The sequence below is a fragment of the Coffea arabica genome, chromosome 7c (genome assembly GCF_036785885.1).
Source record: "Coffea arabica cultivar ET-39 chromosome 7c, Coffea Arabica ET-39 HiFi, whole genome shotgun sequence".
Lineage (NCBI taxonomy): Eukaryota > Viridiplantae > Streptophyta > Magnoliopsida > Gentianales > Rubiaceae > Coffea > Coffea arabica.
The window spans coordinates 11066800-11082425 of NC_092322.1; the positions used below are offsets into that span (position 1 = coordinate 11066800).

At 37.2% G+C, this 15626-nt stretch overlaps 2 protein-coding genes across 3 annotated transcripts; both read left to right on the top strand.

The window, feature by feature from the left end:
- The first annotated feature begins 2714 nt into the window (after window positions 1–2714).
- On the top strand, window positions 2715–9107 carry LOC113697798 (proline-rich receptor-like protein kinase PERK9). 2 transcript variants are annotated; one of them, XM_027217386.2, is made up of 9 exons: window positions 2721–3556; window positions 3715–3843; window positions 4219–4241; window positions 4824–5207; window positions 6921–7252; window positions 7657–7795; window positions 7896–8068; window positions 8270–8366; window positions 8443–9107. In XM_027217386.2, exons 1-9 carry the CDS (start codon window positions 2940–2942, stop codon window positions 8769–8771), a joined length of 2223 nt encoding a protein of 740 aa, XP_027073187.1. In that variant the 5' UTR covers window positions 2721–2939; the 3' UTR covers window positions 8772–9107. The 2 variants fall into 2 exon arrangements, with proteins under 2 accessions (XP_071913869.1, XP_027073187.1); XM_072057768.1 differs by lacking the exon at window positions 8443–9107 and having other exon boundaries at window positions 2715–3556; window positions 8156–8350.
- A 2848-nt stretch (window positions 9108–11955) lies between these two features.
- On the top strand, window positions 11956–14578 carry LOC113697799 (probable serine/threonine-protein kinase PIX13). The gene is made up of 6 exons (XM_027217387.2): window positions 11956–12270; window positions 12649–12902; window positions 13160–13295; window positions 13401–13573; window positions 13748–13883; window positions 14031–14578. Exons 1-6 carry the CDS (start codon window positions 12129–12131, stop codon window positions 14345–14347), a joined length of 1158 nt encoding a protein of 385 aa, XP_027073188.1. The 5' UTR covers window positions 11956–12128; the 3' UTR covers window positions 14348–14578.
- The last annotated feature ends 1048 nt before the right edge of the window (window positions 14579–15626 follow it).

The following is a 15626-nucleotide window of genomic DNA, read 5'->3' on the forward strand; positions in this document are numbered from 1 at the left end:
AACTTCGTGTTTACCATCTTCTTCCCTGGATAAGTTGCACTAAATTTGATCTGCTGTAAACTGAGAGTTGGTATTTACGTCTAGCTAATGTTGGATATTGTCGAAGCAAATATGTTGACTTGGAAAAAACCAGGCAAGCAGACTTCTACTATTAAACAAAAGATGAACAAGAACCGAAAAAGGGGCAAAAAAAAGGGACCTGTTGGCTTGGAATTAGTTCTTATATCTTATTACGCGACAATACCCGAGGGGGATTTTCTTTTGTCCCATTCAACTAGACAGGACATAAGTCAAAGATTAATAAAAGACTTGGGATTGAAGCCTTGAAGATGCAACCAAGACTCCAACAACACTGATCAATTCTTCTTCAATATCCTCTTAATTACACAGCACCATACATATTTTAAGGAATGTGTTGACGCCAAAATCTGAAGATCTTGCACTAACAATTCACCAGTCAACTTAAAGAAGGACTGATCAATTAAAGATGACTGTAGTTTATGACAACTGGGAAAGGCTGGTCACTGCTGTTCTGCGCAGAGAGGAGCTGTGGCTAAGTGGTCTAAGAACACCGAGTGATGTATTTTCACTATCATCTGCATCAGCATCGCCCTCTTTCAATTTCAGCTCAAACCCACGCCAGGTTTCATCTTTAAGTTCTTGGAGCTTATTAGTTGGGGAGTCATTTACATAACATCAAATTCTTAAAGCTACAGATTTCTTGAGTGACTCAAATCTCATCAAGCATGGCCACTCTGGAAAACTCTTTTACGGAGTTTTGGAAGGTGGGACACAAGTAGTAGTTAAGAAAGTTGATCTTTCCTGCGTTGAGAATGAATTATGTTTAATGTCAGAATTGGAAATTTGTGGCATGTTATATCATTCTAGACTGGTCCCTCTTCTGGGGCACTGCTTGGAGAATGGACACGAGAAGTTTCTGGTTTACAGATACACCCCTAACAAGGACCTGGCAAGTTTTATGCGGTATGATAAAATTAAACAACTACCGTCGTTAGATTGGACAGTGAGGTTGAAGATTGCAACTGGAGTTGCAGAGGGTTTATGCTACCTACATGACAAATGTTTTCCACCCCTTGTTCATAGGTATCTTAATACTAGCATGTCAAGACAGCTTCCTAATATTAACCCCTTTCTTTATGTTTTTATTTCTTTTAAAGGCTTTGGGGCATGCAGAATGGGAATTTTAACTGCTCAGCTTTCCGTAAAATGTCTTTGCTATGAACCCCTTGTCAAGACCATTAATGGAACAAGTTGTGGAGGTACTAGAAAACATTGAATCTGCCAATTAAAAGCGAAAAGGGCAGGAGATGAACTCCACCCGAGGAAGTGGTCTGCAACCAAGGAATGAAGGATATCCATCCCGTGGTTCCCATCCACTCCATATAAGTGCATAGCGGCTGGACTAGCTTTCTCAAAGAGCAGCTCCTTATATATATGTTTTTCCTGTACCCTTAGACTATATTCCAATCATTGTTCTCCAATCCCGCCTCGTACAAGTAGTTAAGAGCCCATTTTTCTTGTAGCGATAGAAATCCTACAGAACAAAATTGATATTTTGTGCTGATATTTTGTCAGTCAGCAATTTGTTGTAAAAATCAACCACTCATGTCCTTAGAATTCGTAGAAAAGGTACCTTTTTTCTGGATATTGAGAAGATTTTATTGTATTTTTTGTCATTTGTCAATTTAAGGTTATAGAGATCTGATATATTTTCTGACACGGGGAACTTCGTGTTCACTATCTTCTTCTTTTGGTAAGCTGTACTAAATTCTGTTCTGCTGTAAACCGAGACATATTGGAGCCAGTTTCTTGTTATGCTAACTGGGAAAGAGTTTATCAGTGGCGGAGTCAGGATCTAAAGTCATAAGGTTCAACTTTGGACACCACATCGAATATAATCAGAGCAAATTTACAACAAAAAAAAAATGCTTATGTTAAACATACTTTCTCCGTTATGTCAATTATATTTTGACATCTAAGTTTCGCTATAACGTGGTGGTAGTTTAAAAATGTCAAAAGAGTTTGTTTTTGAATTTATATCAATAACTAATCTTAATAAGATCTAACACCTTTATGAAGCATAAGAATTAAGAATTCTTAATTTATCAAGGGAGGAAATGTAAATAAAAAAAAGGAGACATTCAAAATTTTAGATGGGTCAATATATAAGTTGATGGAGTTCTCAAACATTTTCTGACCCTATATTTCTTGAGCAGCTGGGCAATAACAAAGGCAAGTTGTTGCTTGCATTTTTTTTTGGGTTTGGGTTAGCCTATAGGAACACTTGACAAGAGTAGAAAGACTTGAGTAGATGGAAACAATCAAAAGCAAACGTAAACCTGAACCCTTGACGAATCTCTTCCACAGTCTCCATCTTAATATCAGACACTTGGTCATCCATCCATTAGCTTTGTACTTGAATGTATGAAAAAATGCGAGGAAAATCCTATCATGATAAATCGGAGCTACATCCTCAAATATGAGTTTTAATATTATTGCCTGCATCTATACTTTGTACGCTGACATGTAAAGGTTGCATGTAGAGGTTTATATAAACACCGTCCAAAGGTTATATGTTATTACAAAATTATTCGAGCAGTTTAAAAATAGATTACCTTAACATTTTTAAATTTTTAAAATTTTTTTTTTGGTAAAGCTTTGAACTTGACTCAGTCAACTGGAGAAAGAACAAAGAAAATTCATTTTTTTCTGTGATTACTGTTCTCCCATGGACCAGGCTGACGTCCATAATACAGCGTGACTTCATCTCCGAGACTGGCATGGCACAATGCTACCTTTCTGTTTTCTACAATTTAGGTTTGGGGTGGGATTAGTCTGTTTGTATCCTGTTGAATACAAGTATTTTGGTGTCTTTCATCACCAAGAATTATACGGGAAGAAGGGATTGATCACCATATATGGCTGCGGTTTATGACAATTGGGAACGGCTGGTTACAGCTACTCTGCGCAGAGAGGAGCTCCGGCTCACTGCTCTGAGAACCCCGAGTGATGTTTCCTCAGCATCACTGTTATCAGGATCACCATCTCTCAGTTTCAGTTCTCAGACTGGCCAAGTTTCATCTTTTAACTTCGGGAGCTTATTAGTTGGGGATTCATTTACTTATAGTCAAATTCTTAAAGCTACACGTTTCTTGAGTGACTCCAATCTCATCAAGCATGGCCATTCTGGCAAATTCTTTTATGGTGTTTTGCAAGGTGGCACAGAAGTGGTAATTAAACAAGTCGATGTTTCTTGCTCTGAGAATGAATTGTGTTTTATGTCAGAATTGGAAATTTGCAGCATGGTTTATCATTCTAGGCTGATCCCCCTTCTGGGGCATTGTTTGGAGAACGGATATCAGAAGTTTCTTGTTTACAAATACACCCCTAACAAGGACCTGGGAAGTTTATTGGGGCATGATGACACTAACCAGTTACCATCATTAGATTGGACCACGAGGTTGAAGATTGCAACTGGAGTGGCAGAGGGCTTATGTTATCTCCATCATGAATGTTTTCCACCCCTTGTTCATAGGTAACCCAGTGCTAGCATATCTAGATAGATTCCTAATGTCACTGTTTTGTCTTTTTCTTTCTAAATTTTTCTGGTGTTGGGGCCTAAGGGAGGGGATTTGATTGTAGAACATGACGTTATGGTCTTCATTTCTGATTCTTCTCTTCTGAATCTTAAAGGGACATTCAAGCTAGCAGCATACTACTTGATGATGACTTTGAAGTGAGGTTAGGAAGCCTTGCAGGTGTCTGCATTGAAGAAAAAGAAAACAATCAGATTGGGATTGCTCGGTTCCTGCGGTTGCCAAAGTGAGTACTTGCATGAGGCTGTGACATTGCTTACAACGATTCTGTATTATTAAGAAGTATTAAGGATAAATGTCCTAGATTTTGCCGTACTTTAACTCAGTTGACTTGCAAACAAAAAGTTTGTTTATTCAAAAATTCCAAAATGATGATATCAGTTTCCAGTATCATGTGAAAAATTTAGAATTCAATTGTAGTCCTAATTTGAGTAATAACTTCTCTGAATTGGATTGGTTTTGAAGCTCAAGCATTTTTGACGACATTTTGGTTCGCTTCATGCTTGCTTACAAATCAGAATGGTCCAAGTTCTATTTTCATAATGCTAGAAACTAGCCTGTCTTTGTTAAGGCATTGACAATCTTTCTTTTTTTATGGCAGAATTTCTGAACAAATCAGTCCAGGTATGGTACTTTTGACGTTTCATCTTCTGCATTATCTTGTTTTATCTAACTGTGTCTCGAAGCTAGAGTGAATTCTTTAAATTTTTTGGTCGTGGTAGCAAGCTATCATTACACATCAGCTGTCAGCACTGTCGAAAAACCAAAGTAATACAAAACACCACCAGAGGTTTTGTTTCAGTATGTATTTGCTCCAGATGTTGGTGATTATGCTAAAAACACTTCACATTCTTCCCATTTAGACCATGACATATTGGGCAAACCATCTGTCTTCCCATATGGACTGATGCAAGGCTCTGATCGAGCACACCATCGTTTGATAATCCCCGAACTATTTAATCACTTGTAGATGTTGTCATTACATATTGCATTAGATTGTTCGGGGCTTTCCTTTGTTTTGGCAACAAATAGAAGTCTCATTTATTAATAGCAAGAGTATGTGTGACGAAGAAGCGCATCAGGACATCCAATCACTTATATATTGGACACGGAAGGATTAAAGTATAAAAAAGTTTGATATGTCAAGCACAAAAGGATGCTGATTTTCAACTATGTCATTGTCTTAATCCATCTCCTGAACTGCAGGTAAATCTACGGCAAGACGCTCTTATGATGTTTATTGCTTTGGCAAGATTTTGCTTGAGCTAGTCACCAGCAAGCTGGGTGCTAGTGCTGCCAATGACTCCATTACGAAGGAGAAGGATTGGATGGAAAAGACCCTACGCTATGTTGTTGTTTCAAAAGACAAGAAACAGCATTTGACAGAAGTTTGGGCAGTTGCTTTCATTGCCAAGGCTTGTGTCCACCACAAGCCTTCTAAGCGGCCCCAAATGTCAGAAATACTCGAGGCTTTGAAACGTGTTAAATCAACAAGGTTCGGTAATCAACAACTTCAAGCTGCTAGTCATCCCAACAAACTTTTCCCACCTCCTACAATGCCAGCAGTTCCTGAGGGATCTAAAACAATAGGTAGGCGTGTATTGATCACTGGGATAGAGGTTCCGTGACGGAGCCAAGATTTTTTCCTTCGGGGGGCCAAAATTTTTTGGAACAAAATTACCTTAATATGTTATGTTCAAAATAGTTCTCATTTATTTAAATATATGACATCTTAAAATATCAAATATTAACTTTAATTATAAAGGCATGTCTATTTCATAAATAAGCAGCACAGTCATAACAAAAATTAGGGCAAGAATTAACCTTTAATTAAATATCTTATAACATCACAAATTATCTAATTTGTACATTATGAGAAGATGCTCCAATATGTCACTTATGCAAAAACAAAATATAACTATTTTTAATTAATAAAAGATAAAAGTTATGTTAGCATATCTTGATATTTCAACCTCTTTTCTTAAAAGTAAATTGAGATTTATGTTCTTTCACAGAACTAAATTGAATCAGTGCTAAATTCTTGAACAACTTTCCTTTTTTTATGTACATTGTTAGACAATCATTCTTTGGAGTTTTGTTTTGATTATATTCATAATTGAAAATGTACGTTCTATAGTTGCAGTTGACACAGGAAGAGTGAGAACAAATATAATCAATCTGTCAACAACAGGATAGATCACTTAATTTCTTATCTTCACCAAGCTTTCAAGTAATTATTTGTATATTTGTATATAAGTCAACAGGAGGATAAATCACTAATTTTACATTTTTTTTTATCAATTATGCTAAGTTGTATATTTGTATATGGACCAATAAAGTAATTATTTTTGGTTTAGCCCATTGATAATTATGAATTGAGTCTTTTATTATTATATATCGACTTGGGTCAATTTACTATGGATCATCAAATTATATGTTTAATTTTTTGAACGTTAAATAATTAGCACAATAAAAAATAAATAACTTTTTTGAAGAAAAAATTAAATCAAAGGTGACAAATTCATATACACATAGATATATATATATATATATATATATATGTATATATAAACTCTCATAATATAAACTAAAATTGTAAAAAATCAGGGGGTCAACTTTGTCTTATACATATATTTATATATTATGAATTAAAATTTTTAAAACTCATGGCCCCCTCAGCCCCCTTGTCTCCGTCATTGATTGAAATATATTCTGATGATCGGCTATGTTTTTCCTATCAAGCCTGTTTAGTTTCTTCGTTTTCTTTGTCAATATCAGCCTTATACAGTTACTTTGAGTTTTCCGGTCTGCCGTTTTTTGATGGGCTGTATGTGCTTTTTGAGTGTTCTGTTCTTTCAAACTTATTTTACTAGTTCACCTTGCGTCCACTAAAAGACCATTTTAAGCCATAGATTCGCTTCTCAGCCTGCTGAGTACAATTTTTATGGGTAATTTTTTGATCAACTTGGAATTTGAAAACCTGATTCTAACTGATAAGAAGTGTCATTTGGTCCTTTATGATGATAATTTCGTATTTTGTTGGTGAACATTGTCAGTTAGCCGACGATTTTTCAAGATATTTACTTCCTTTTAACATCTCTGTAGACACTATACAAAGAACCAGGTGCGGATAAAACCTGAAATTTTGACATCATAACGAAAACATAAAATATTTTTCTTTCTTTCTCTTCTTCCGCCCTTTTGTTTTTAATTGTAGCAGCATGGCGAAAGGATTGCCATTCACTTTTGTTCTTGGAAATTATTGCTGATAAAAAAGGACAACCACTTATCTGTACCATGTAGGACGGATGTCACAGGCGACTGAAAATGCCAAATCCACAGCCAGCAGCACTGCTTCAGGGAGCTATGAGTTCTCAGAAGTTAATGCGAGTAAGAAGGTTTATCCACTGGGAGAAATATTGGCCACCCCCAATTTAAGGATTTTTACTTATTCGGAACTGAAGGCTGCTACAAGAAATTTTGAAATTGACACATTGCTGGGAGAAGGTGCATATGGGAGAGTATACAAAGGTTCGCTTCATGAAAAGTCCATGTCAGAGAGTGGAAGTGAAGCACTAATTGCTGTTAAAGAAGTGTATTCCTGGCGTATTCCAGCATTTCGAAACAGGTGGCAGGTAATTCCCACAAAACATGTAACCAGCCGATCCGTGATAGTCTTGAATTGGTTTCTAACCTTTTGGATCTTATTAACCAAAGAGATCTGACTTTGCACTATAGTTAGTTTAGCACTAAACAATTGCGCCTCCCTAGTCCCTACCCGTAATTTGGTTGTCTCTGGCTCACAATGACTGGAGCACTATATTCTTCTTTGTTAATCTATGTTGCTATCCCTCTTGAAGTACTTTGTCTTGGCACTTCTGACGTAAAATAGGTAATTGTTAACAAATCTACTATTTCCTTCCCCGTGTCACCCATGATCAGAAGACCAATTTGATTTGGTTTCTTATGTAACTTGATATTTCTTAGTTGTCCGAAATGCCTTTTTTTTTCTTTTCAAATTTTTTGTCTCGGTCTGTAGTCTGAGGTGGACTTGCATGGAAGGCTTTCTCATCCAAACATAGTTAAGCTCCTTGGATACTGTTGGGAGAGCAAAGAGCTATTTCTTGTGTATGAGTTCATGCAGGAAGGCAGCTTGGCCAGCCACCTATTTGGAAGACGTAAGATACTCCTTTTGTGCTTCATTACCGAAACAGTTAATCTTGCTTCGCTTACCATTGGTAATTTGTACCCTGTTTTTCGGGGGCTCTGTGCATCTAGGAGGCTCTGCCTTTCAGCCGCTTACATGGGAAAAAAGGATTAAGATCTTAGTTGGAGCAGCTCGAGGTGTGGCGTTCTTGCATCAATCACAGAAACGAGGTTCGATTAGACGGAAAACAGGATATGAGGGTTTCTATGACCATTTTGAGCCCTCAAAAGTATTGCTTGATCAGGTATGTTTGACATGAATTTATGAGCAGTATAAATTTATTCATCAAGAATGTGAGATTTCCCAAAATGTCAATTGTTTAATGTTGTAGATTTCTGCATATGATGAAGTTCTCCTAGATTAGTATCAATGTTACTGATGACAAGAAGATGGTAGTGAAAGAAGTCTCACGTCTTTCCATTACGTGTAAACCATTTTTTTCCAGTCTTACAATGCCAAGTTATCAGATTTTGGTCAGAAGACCTCATTGATAGATCCAGATCCGTATAATGAAGTACATCCAAAACTACTTTGGCGTGAAGGTAATCCAAAAAGATCTCTAAGATTCCACAAAAACTCATCATCATGACTCATAATTCAAGTACCCTTATTTAACAGGGAAGTCGTCCCCAATGATGGATGTATATGGCTTCGGTATTCTGTTGGTCGAGATGATAACAGGTGTAGAGAAGCTAGACACACGTTGTCAGACTGATCAAGAAGTTATGCTCGATTGGATCAAGCCTGATTTATCTGGCCAGCCTTTGTTCGGCATTTTGGATTCCAAGCTAGAAAGAAACTATCCTGTAGAAGCTGTTACAAAAGTGTCACAGCTTGCTCTGTTATGTCTTGAGAAAAATTTTAAATACAGACCATCAATGGAAGCAGTTGTGAAGGAATTAGAGCTTATTGAATCACCAACAAAGAAAGGCGGGAAACTGGGTTGAATTCTGCGAGCCAGATAGCATATATTTACATGGTCATCAACCAGCAGTCCCACAAGGTGCATTCTGTTTTCTATACATGCTTTCCAGAAGAATGGATCCATATTCGGACGTTGTCGCTGATCGATCAGACAGCTTCTCCAGTGATGCACACCACAGAGACTTGGAAATTCTTTCTTCACTTTTGTATGGTTGTTGAAAAACAAGAATCACTCTTGAGCTTAACATTTCTACAAATACGATCTTACTCTCTAGGTGCTAAAATGAAACGGGCTTGATGCATACAAAGTAACAACAATGTTCCACATCTGGAATAATTATCATTTATATGTCTTGTCATGGAGAGATCCCATTACTAACTTTCAAATTTTAAGCGGAAAATCCAATATAAATTTCATAGCTTCATAGTAGGAAGTCTGCTGGCTTCAATTCTTTGCTGAAGTTCTCAAACTGTTAGATGACGAAGTTCTCAAAACAGTTTCTGCTCCTATATTTCTGGAGCAGCTGGGCAATAACAAACGCAAAATCAAGGGTCTGAGAAGCATCAAGCCTGGGATCACAATGGGTCAAATTACTCGTTATATTCATTCAGGATAGGAAAACCTCATTTTTTTTTCATTTATATTACTTACATCTTATCTCGCTAAAATTGGATGGCTATCTTGCACAAATTGTTTAAAACACTTGTTGAAAATGGGTGAGTGCCCCTTCCGGGAAGCTTTATTCTTGTCTTTTAATGTAACACATTGAAGTTGGGTTGATCTATGGAGAAGGAACGAAGGAAAAAAAAATTTTTGTCTCCATAAACAGAGTCTCTTCACCTTAAAGACTGCGACTTAGATACCACTGTTTGGGAAAATGGGCGGTATTAGTCTTTTTTTTGGTAAGAATAATATCCTGCGTGGATCCTGTCAAATTACAATATAAATGTCATTCATCACCAAGAATTCCTGAACTGCATAATCTTGATGGTTATACAGGAAGAAGGGTTAGATCATCATAGATGGCTATGGTTTACGACGATTGGGAAAGGCTGGTTAGAGCTGCTATGTGCAGAGAGGAGTTCCGGCTCACTGGTCTAAGAACCCCAAGTGATGATTCCTCAGCATCACCATCTTTTAATCTCAGTTCTCAGTCTGCCCAGAAATTATCTTTTAACTTCAGGAGCTTATTGTTAGTTGGGGATTCATTTGCTTATACTCAAATTAATTCTCAAAGCTACAGACTTCTTGAGTGACTCCATCCTTCTCAAGCATGGCCATTCCGGGAAATTCTTTTATGCTGTTTTGGAAGGTCGGACACTAGCAGTAATTAAGCAAGTTGATCTTTCTTGCATATGAAGAGCTACGTATATGGTTTTGGTCCAAATGCTAACAGGCATAGGCATAAACCATCCATAGATTACAAGATCCAGTCTACTTTGTTTCATTTCGTCCTACTTAGAGAATGTTGGAGAAAATAATTGATATCCTCTAAGGTGCTGTAGAAATGGCTCAGCTTTCTGTAAAATGTCTTTGCTATGAACCCTTGTCAAGACCATCAATGGAACAAGTTGTGGAGATGCTAGTAAACATTGAATCTGCTAATTAAAAACAAAAAGGGCAGGAGATAAACTCCACCCGCAATAGAGTTTTTGGAAGTGGTCTGCAACCAAGGAATGGAGGATATCCATCCCATGGTTCCCATCCACTCCATATAAGTGCATAGCGGCTGGACTAGCTTTCTCAAAGAGCAGCTCCTTCTAAGAATATATGTTTTTCCTGTACCTTAGACTATTTCCAATCATTGTTCTCCAATCGTGCCTTGTACAAGTAGTTAAGAGTCCATTTTTCTTGTAGCGATAGAAATCTTACGGAACAAAATTGATATTTTGTGCTGATATTTTGTCAGCAATTTGTTGTAAAAATCAACCACTTAAGTCCTTAGAATTCGTGGAAAAGGTACCTTTTTCTGGATATTGAGAAGATTTTATTGTATTTTTTGTCATTTGTCAATTTAAGGTTTATAGAGATCTGATATATTTTCTGACATAGGGAACTTCGTGTTCACTATCTTCTTCTTTTGGTAAGCTGTACTAAATTCTGTTCTGCTGTAAACCGAGACATATTGGAGCCAGTTTCTTGTTATACTAACTGGGAAAGAGTTGATAGTTACGTTTGGCCAATGTTAAATTGGAAAGAACCAGGCAAGCAAACTTCTACTACTATTAAACAAAAAATGAACAGGAAACCAAAAAAGAAAAAATGTTGGCATTGGTTAGTTCTCATATTACTACGTGACAAAACCTCAATGGGACGTTTATTTTGTCGCAGCCAACTAGACAGGACAGAAGACAAAGATCAAGAAATGACCTGGGATTGAAGTCTTGACGATGCAACCTATGTCTCCATCATGAACATTCTGACCGATGTGCTTTCAATATCCTGTTAATTACACACACACACACACGGTCAGCAACCTTAACGATATCCATCCAACCCAAAGTATGCTTGCCTTCCAGAACAGTAGATCCTTTAAAAGTTGTCGCTGATCCACAGACAGCCGCATCTTTCTTCTGCAACAGCTACCTTTTTTCAAAATTGAAAAAAAACAAGTTTGTATATGTTTCTAGTGTTATAAATTACAAAAAAAAAAAAGCGAAATTTTGATTTCACCTTTCGTCAATTGTTGGTAAAAGAGTCGCTGTGAGCTCGAAAATTGCCTACAAATTTGATCTTTTTCTGTAGTTGCTGTTTTAGATGGACTTAATGTGTACTGGAATTCTGGTCCTGGACTTTCTAAAGTTTTCTACAGATGGAAGAATAATCATTCATATTACTCAGTACAGAGAGATCTTAGTACTTATTTTTTGCTAAATCGAGGGGCAATTTGAGATTCATGACAGTAAGACATGAAAATGCAACATAAAATTCTCAACTTGCTACTGAGAAGCTTATTAACTGCAAAGAAAGATTCCACCTCAGCTTGCAACAAATATGCAGTTTATCTGGATGCAATTAGCCTCCCCTTCAGTTTTACTATTATTTTAGCCTATTTATGTTTCTCATTGGTCAAAATACTAATATTTTTCCCAATACCAACAAATGAATGCGACAAAACTGGATAACGAGAATCAATAATTATATTATATGAACAAAGTTGACTAGCTGGCTACGTCAACTGGCATAAACAATTCCAAAAAGATTTTTACAACTGGACCAAGAAGACTCAACAGTGACTCAATTATGTACTTAATTCTGGTGTGCTTTGGGGGGATAGGGTGTGTTGGAATTCGTGAATTTTAGTTTCCATCATATCAAGAATTCAAGGTTTCAAGAAGTAATTCAGTTGTTTATGTCGTGGATTCATCAATGATCAATTATGGGTGTAGTTTATGACAATTGGGAAAGGTTGGTTGATGCCACGCTGCGCCGAGAGGAGCTGCGGAGGATTGCTCTAAGAACCCCCAGCAATGTCTCTTCAGTATCAGCATCGCCATCCTTTAATGCCAGCGTTTTGGAAGGTGGGTAACCAGTAATACCTAAGAAAGTTTGATCATGTTCAAATGTTCAGAATTTGATTAGAGAACTTTCAGATAATTATAGTTTTCTTGGATTGGATGGATTTAATTCTTTATGAGAGAGGGTTGAATTACTAACAGGGTTTTCGATAGTATATTCGCTTGATTTTTGCTATCTTCTTATTTCAAGAATCTTGCTTAGCTAGTATTCATTTCATTGCTTATTCTCCTTCTTCTAATTTTTTTTTTTTTTGGAAGTTCTTTGGAAGTATAATATTGCTGGTACAGGGCAATGCCAGTCTCTAGCTTTCGGTGGGCATCAAATGAAATGGATTAGCTAACAGCTTAACTGCATAACTTTTCTCTGTGGTAAAAGTGCAGGAGCTAGTGGGGGTGAGGAGACTCGTACAGAAGGGGAGACCTCGGCCTGCAACGATCTAAGGATATTCTCTTTTTCAGAACTCAAGCTTGCGACCAATAATTTTGCCCATCGTACGCAGCTGGGGTGTAACGAACTTGGGATGTTACATAGAGGTTCTCTTTGCGATAAAGCTTCATCAATTTGTACAAATGAATCATTGATTGCTGTCAGAAGATTTCATTCTGAAAGTGTACAAGAATTTCATGAGTGGCAGGTAACATTTCAGCTGTCTTGAATGGGTGGATAATTGCTCAATCTTAGGTGGTACTTCTTCTATTCTCTAACTATATCTACGTCTCACACACAACTGGAAGTTGGAATAAACTTTTATTTCTCTGTTATGGATGCTGCCATTTCTTTTGAAGTAATTTATACACTTCTGAGGTACTCCAATGTGTGACAAAGGGTAGTTCACTTGTGATCTATAGGTTTCAAGTTGTTCTGAATTTTCCTTTCATATATTTGGTGCAGTCTGAAGTAAATTTGATTGGAAGACTTTCTCATCCTAACATAATTAAGCTCCTTGGTTATTGTCGGGAGGACAATGAGCTACTTCTTGTCTATGAATATCTGCAACAGGGCAGCTTGGAGAAGCTCCTGTTTGAAAGTGAGACCATAAATTTGCCTTATTAAATTCTCAATTAACCTTGAATCAGCTACTGGCATTTGTATGTCTATCCGATATAGCTTATTGGTGCTTTGATGCCTTAAGGGGACTATACCAATCACCCTCTTCCATGGGATAGAAGGCTTAAGATTCTAATTGAAGCAGCTCGAGGTTTGGCATTCTTGCATGCATCAGAAAGACAAGGTTTGTTTAACCAGAAAGAGGAGAGAGAAGGTTTTTATGAATATTTTGACACCTCAGACATATTGCTTGATCATGTAAGTTTCTTTCAGATAAACAAGTTAATTGCATTTGAGATTTCTTATCTCATTGCTTTATTATTAAGCTTTGAGGGTTCTACTTGAAAAAGTTTTCCAGTTTTGATTGAAAACAAAACTGATGAGGGTAAAAGAAGCCTCATTCCTTTGCACTTGGTAACACATTGTTTTCAGTCTTACAATGCCAAGATATCTGGTTTTAGTCTGGCAACGATTTCAGAGGATCCTCCGCAGCCGGATGTTGAAGTGTATCCAGGTACAGGTTGGCCAAGATGCAGCAGCCACAGTGCACCTGAGTACGTCATGACAGGTAATCTAGCCAGACCTATTTAGCTTCAGTACTGAAGGATAGGCGGCCATTTCAAAGTAAACCTATTAGTAATATTTGCCAATTTAAACTGGAGGAAGATGGCCAGCAGAAAGATGAGGGCATAACTATTCTAATCTTAATTAACAGGGAACTTGTACTTGGAGGGCGATGTGTATGGCTTTGGTATTGTAATGGTCGAAATGCTAACAGGTTTACGAGTAGGATATTGGGCACTTCGGCCTGGACAGTGTGTGCAGGTTGATCGGATCAAGCATGATTTAGCCACCAGAAGAAGGCTAGACAAAATAATGGACTCCCGATTAGAAGGCAAATATCCTGCAAAAGCTGCCAAAAAAGTCTCTGAACTTGCTCTGAGATGTCTTGAGATGCAACCTAAACGCCGACCATCCATGCAAGAAGTTGCGGAGGTACTAGAGCTTATTGACTCTGCTGATCGAAATTAAACTACCAAGGATATATTCCATGAACAAGACAGCTTATTTCCTTGGTCAGCAACCTCATGTTTGGCCACCTTCAACCGAGGAGCGAATCATATCCATCCTGTCCTGTTCCACAATGTTATTGTATTTTTCAAAATTTACAGATCATAATGTTTAGACTTGCTTTTCAGAAAACCAGATCCTTTTGATTGTTAGCCTGATGATTGATTCAACAGCTGCTTGTTTCTTCTTCAATTTAACCTCTTCAGAATTGGGAACCAGTAACAATTCTAGTCCAACGAGTAACAACAAAGACGCGAAATTCTGTTTTCGTCTCTCAGAAGCCTGTTGCTTAATGAGTCATTCTGTGCTCGAGTGTCCTCTTTGAGTATCTCAACCATAAACTGAGTCTAATAATATATCAGCCAAGAAAGATGATTTCTATTTTCTACGCAAGAAGTTGGTGGCTGTTAATATTCTGGGCTAATACTTTCAAACATGTTCCACTTGGTTGTTCAAAATGTAACCTCCATCCTGATTCCTGAAGTCCGTTACATAAATGAGCACATTTGCATCGAAATTAAATTTCAACTCCTGCCTAGCTGATGAAAGAAACTTAGTTATTCAAATCAATGCTACCATTGTTGTAACTACAAATGGTCATCTCTTCCAGCTTATTGCTAATATCAAAACTAGAGATAAGATATAATACTTACTCAGACATTAAATTTTATATGAATACAACAATAATGTTGTCTGTAGGTTGCAACAGTAAACTTCAACCAAGTTACTGAACAGAATAACTCGTAGATTCATCAACCATCAAAGATGGCTGTAGTTTACTACAATTGAAAAAGGTTGGTGGATGCTACGCTATGCTCTAAGAACCACCATCAATCTTTCCTCAGTAACATTATCATCACCATCCTTAAATTTCAGGGTTTTGGAAGGTGGGAGTCAAGCATTAGTTAAGAAAGTTGAGAAAGATCGACACTTCGTAATATCAGAGGTTGAATTTTTTTAGCAGGGTTTTTTCATGTTCAGATAATTACATCCATTTGGGATTGGATGAATTTGATTCTGCAATCTTCTTGTTAACGGCTTAAAAATGATAGTTCTGTGTGCTAAAAAAGCTGCAGCTTGTAGCGGTGAGCAGGCTCATGTAGAAGGGGCTTTAAGGACTTTCACTTTTTCAGAACTCAAGTTTGCAACGAGTAACTTCGCCACAAGTACATTGTTGGGGAGCTATATAGAGGTTCACTCTGCGATAAAGCTTCATCAATTCATGCAAATGGATCATTGA

Excerpts from the sequence above, each read along its gene's own strand:
- LOC113697798 (XM_027217386.2), top strand. The coding sequence starts at position 2,940 with ATGGCTGCGGTTTATGACAATTGGGAACGGCTGGTTACAGCTACTCTG. Across the intron at positions 3,557-3,714 it reads TTTCCACCCCTTGTTCATAG|GGACATTCAAGCTAGCAGCA; the intron begins GTAACCCAGTGC and ends TGAATCTTAAAG. Across the intron at positions 7,796-7,895 it reads CAGCCACCTATTTGGAAGAC|GAGGCTCTGCCTTTCAGCCG; the intron begins GTAAGATACTCC and ends CTGTGCATCTAG.
- LOC113697799 (XM_027217387.2), top strand. The coding sequence starts at position 12,129 with ATGGGTGTAGTTTATGACAATTGGGAAAGGTTGGTTGATGCCACGCTG. Across the intron at positions 12,271-12,648 it reads TAATGCCAGCGTTTTGGAAG|GAGCTAGTGGGGGTGAGGAG; the intron begins GTGGGTAACCAG and ends GTAAAAGTGCAG. Across the intron at positions 13,574-13,747 it reads CAGACATATTGCTTGATCAT|TCTTACAATGCCAAGATATC; the intron begins GTAAGTTTCTTT and ends CATTGTTTTCAG.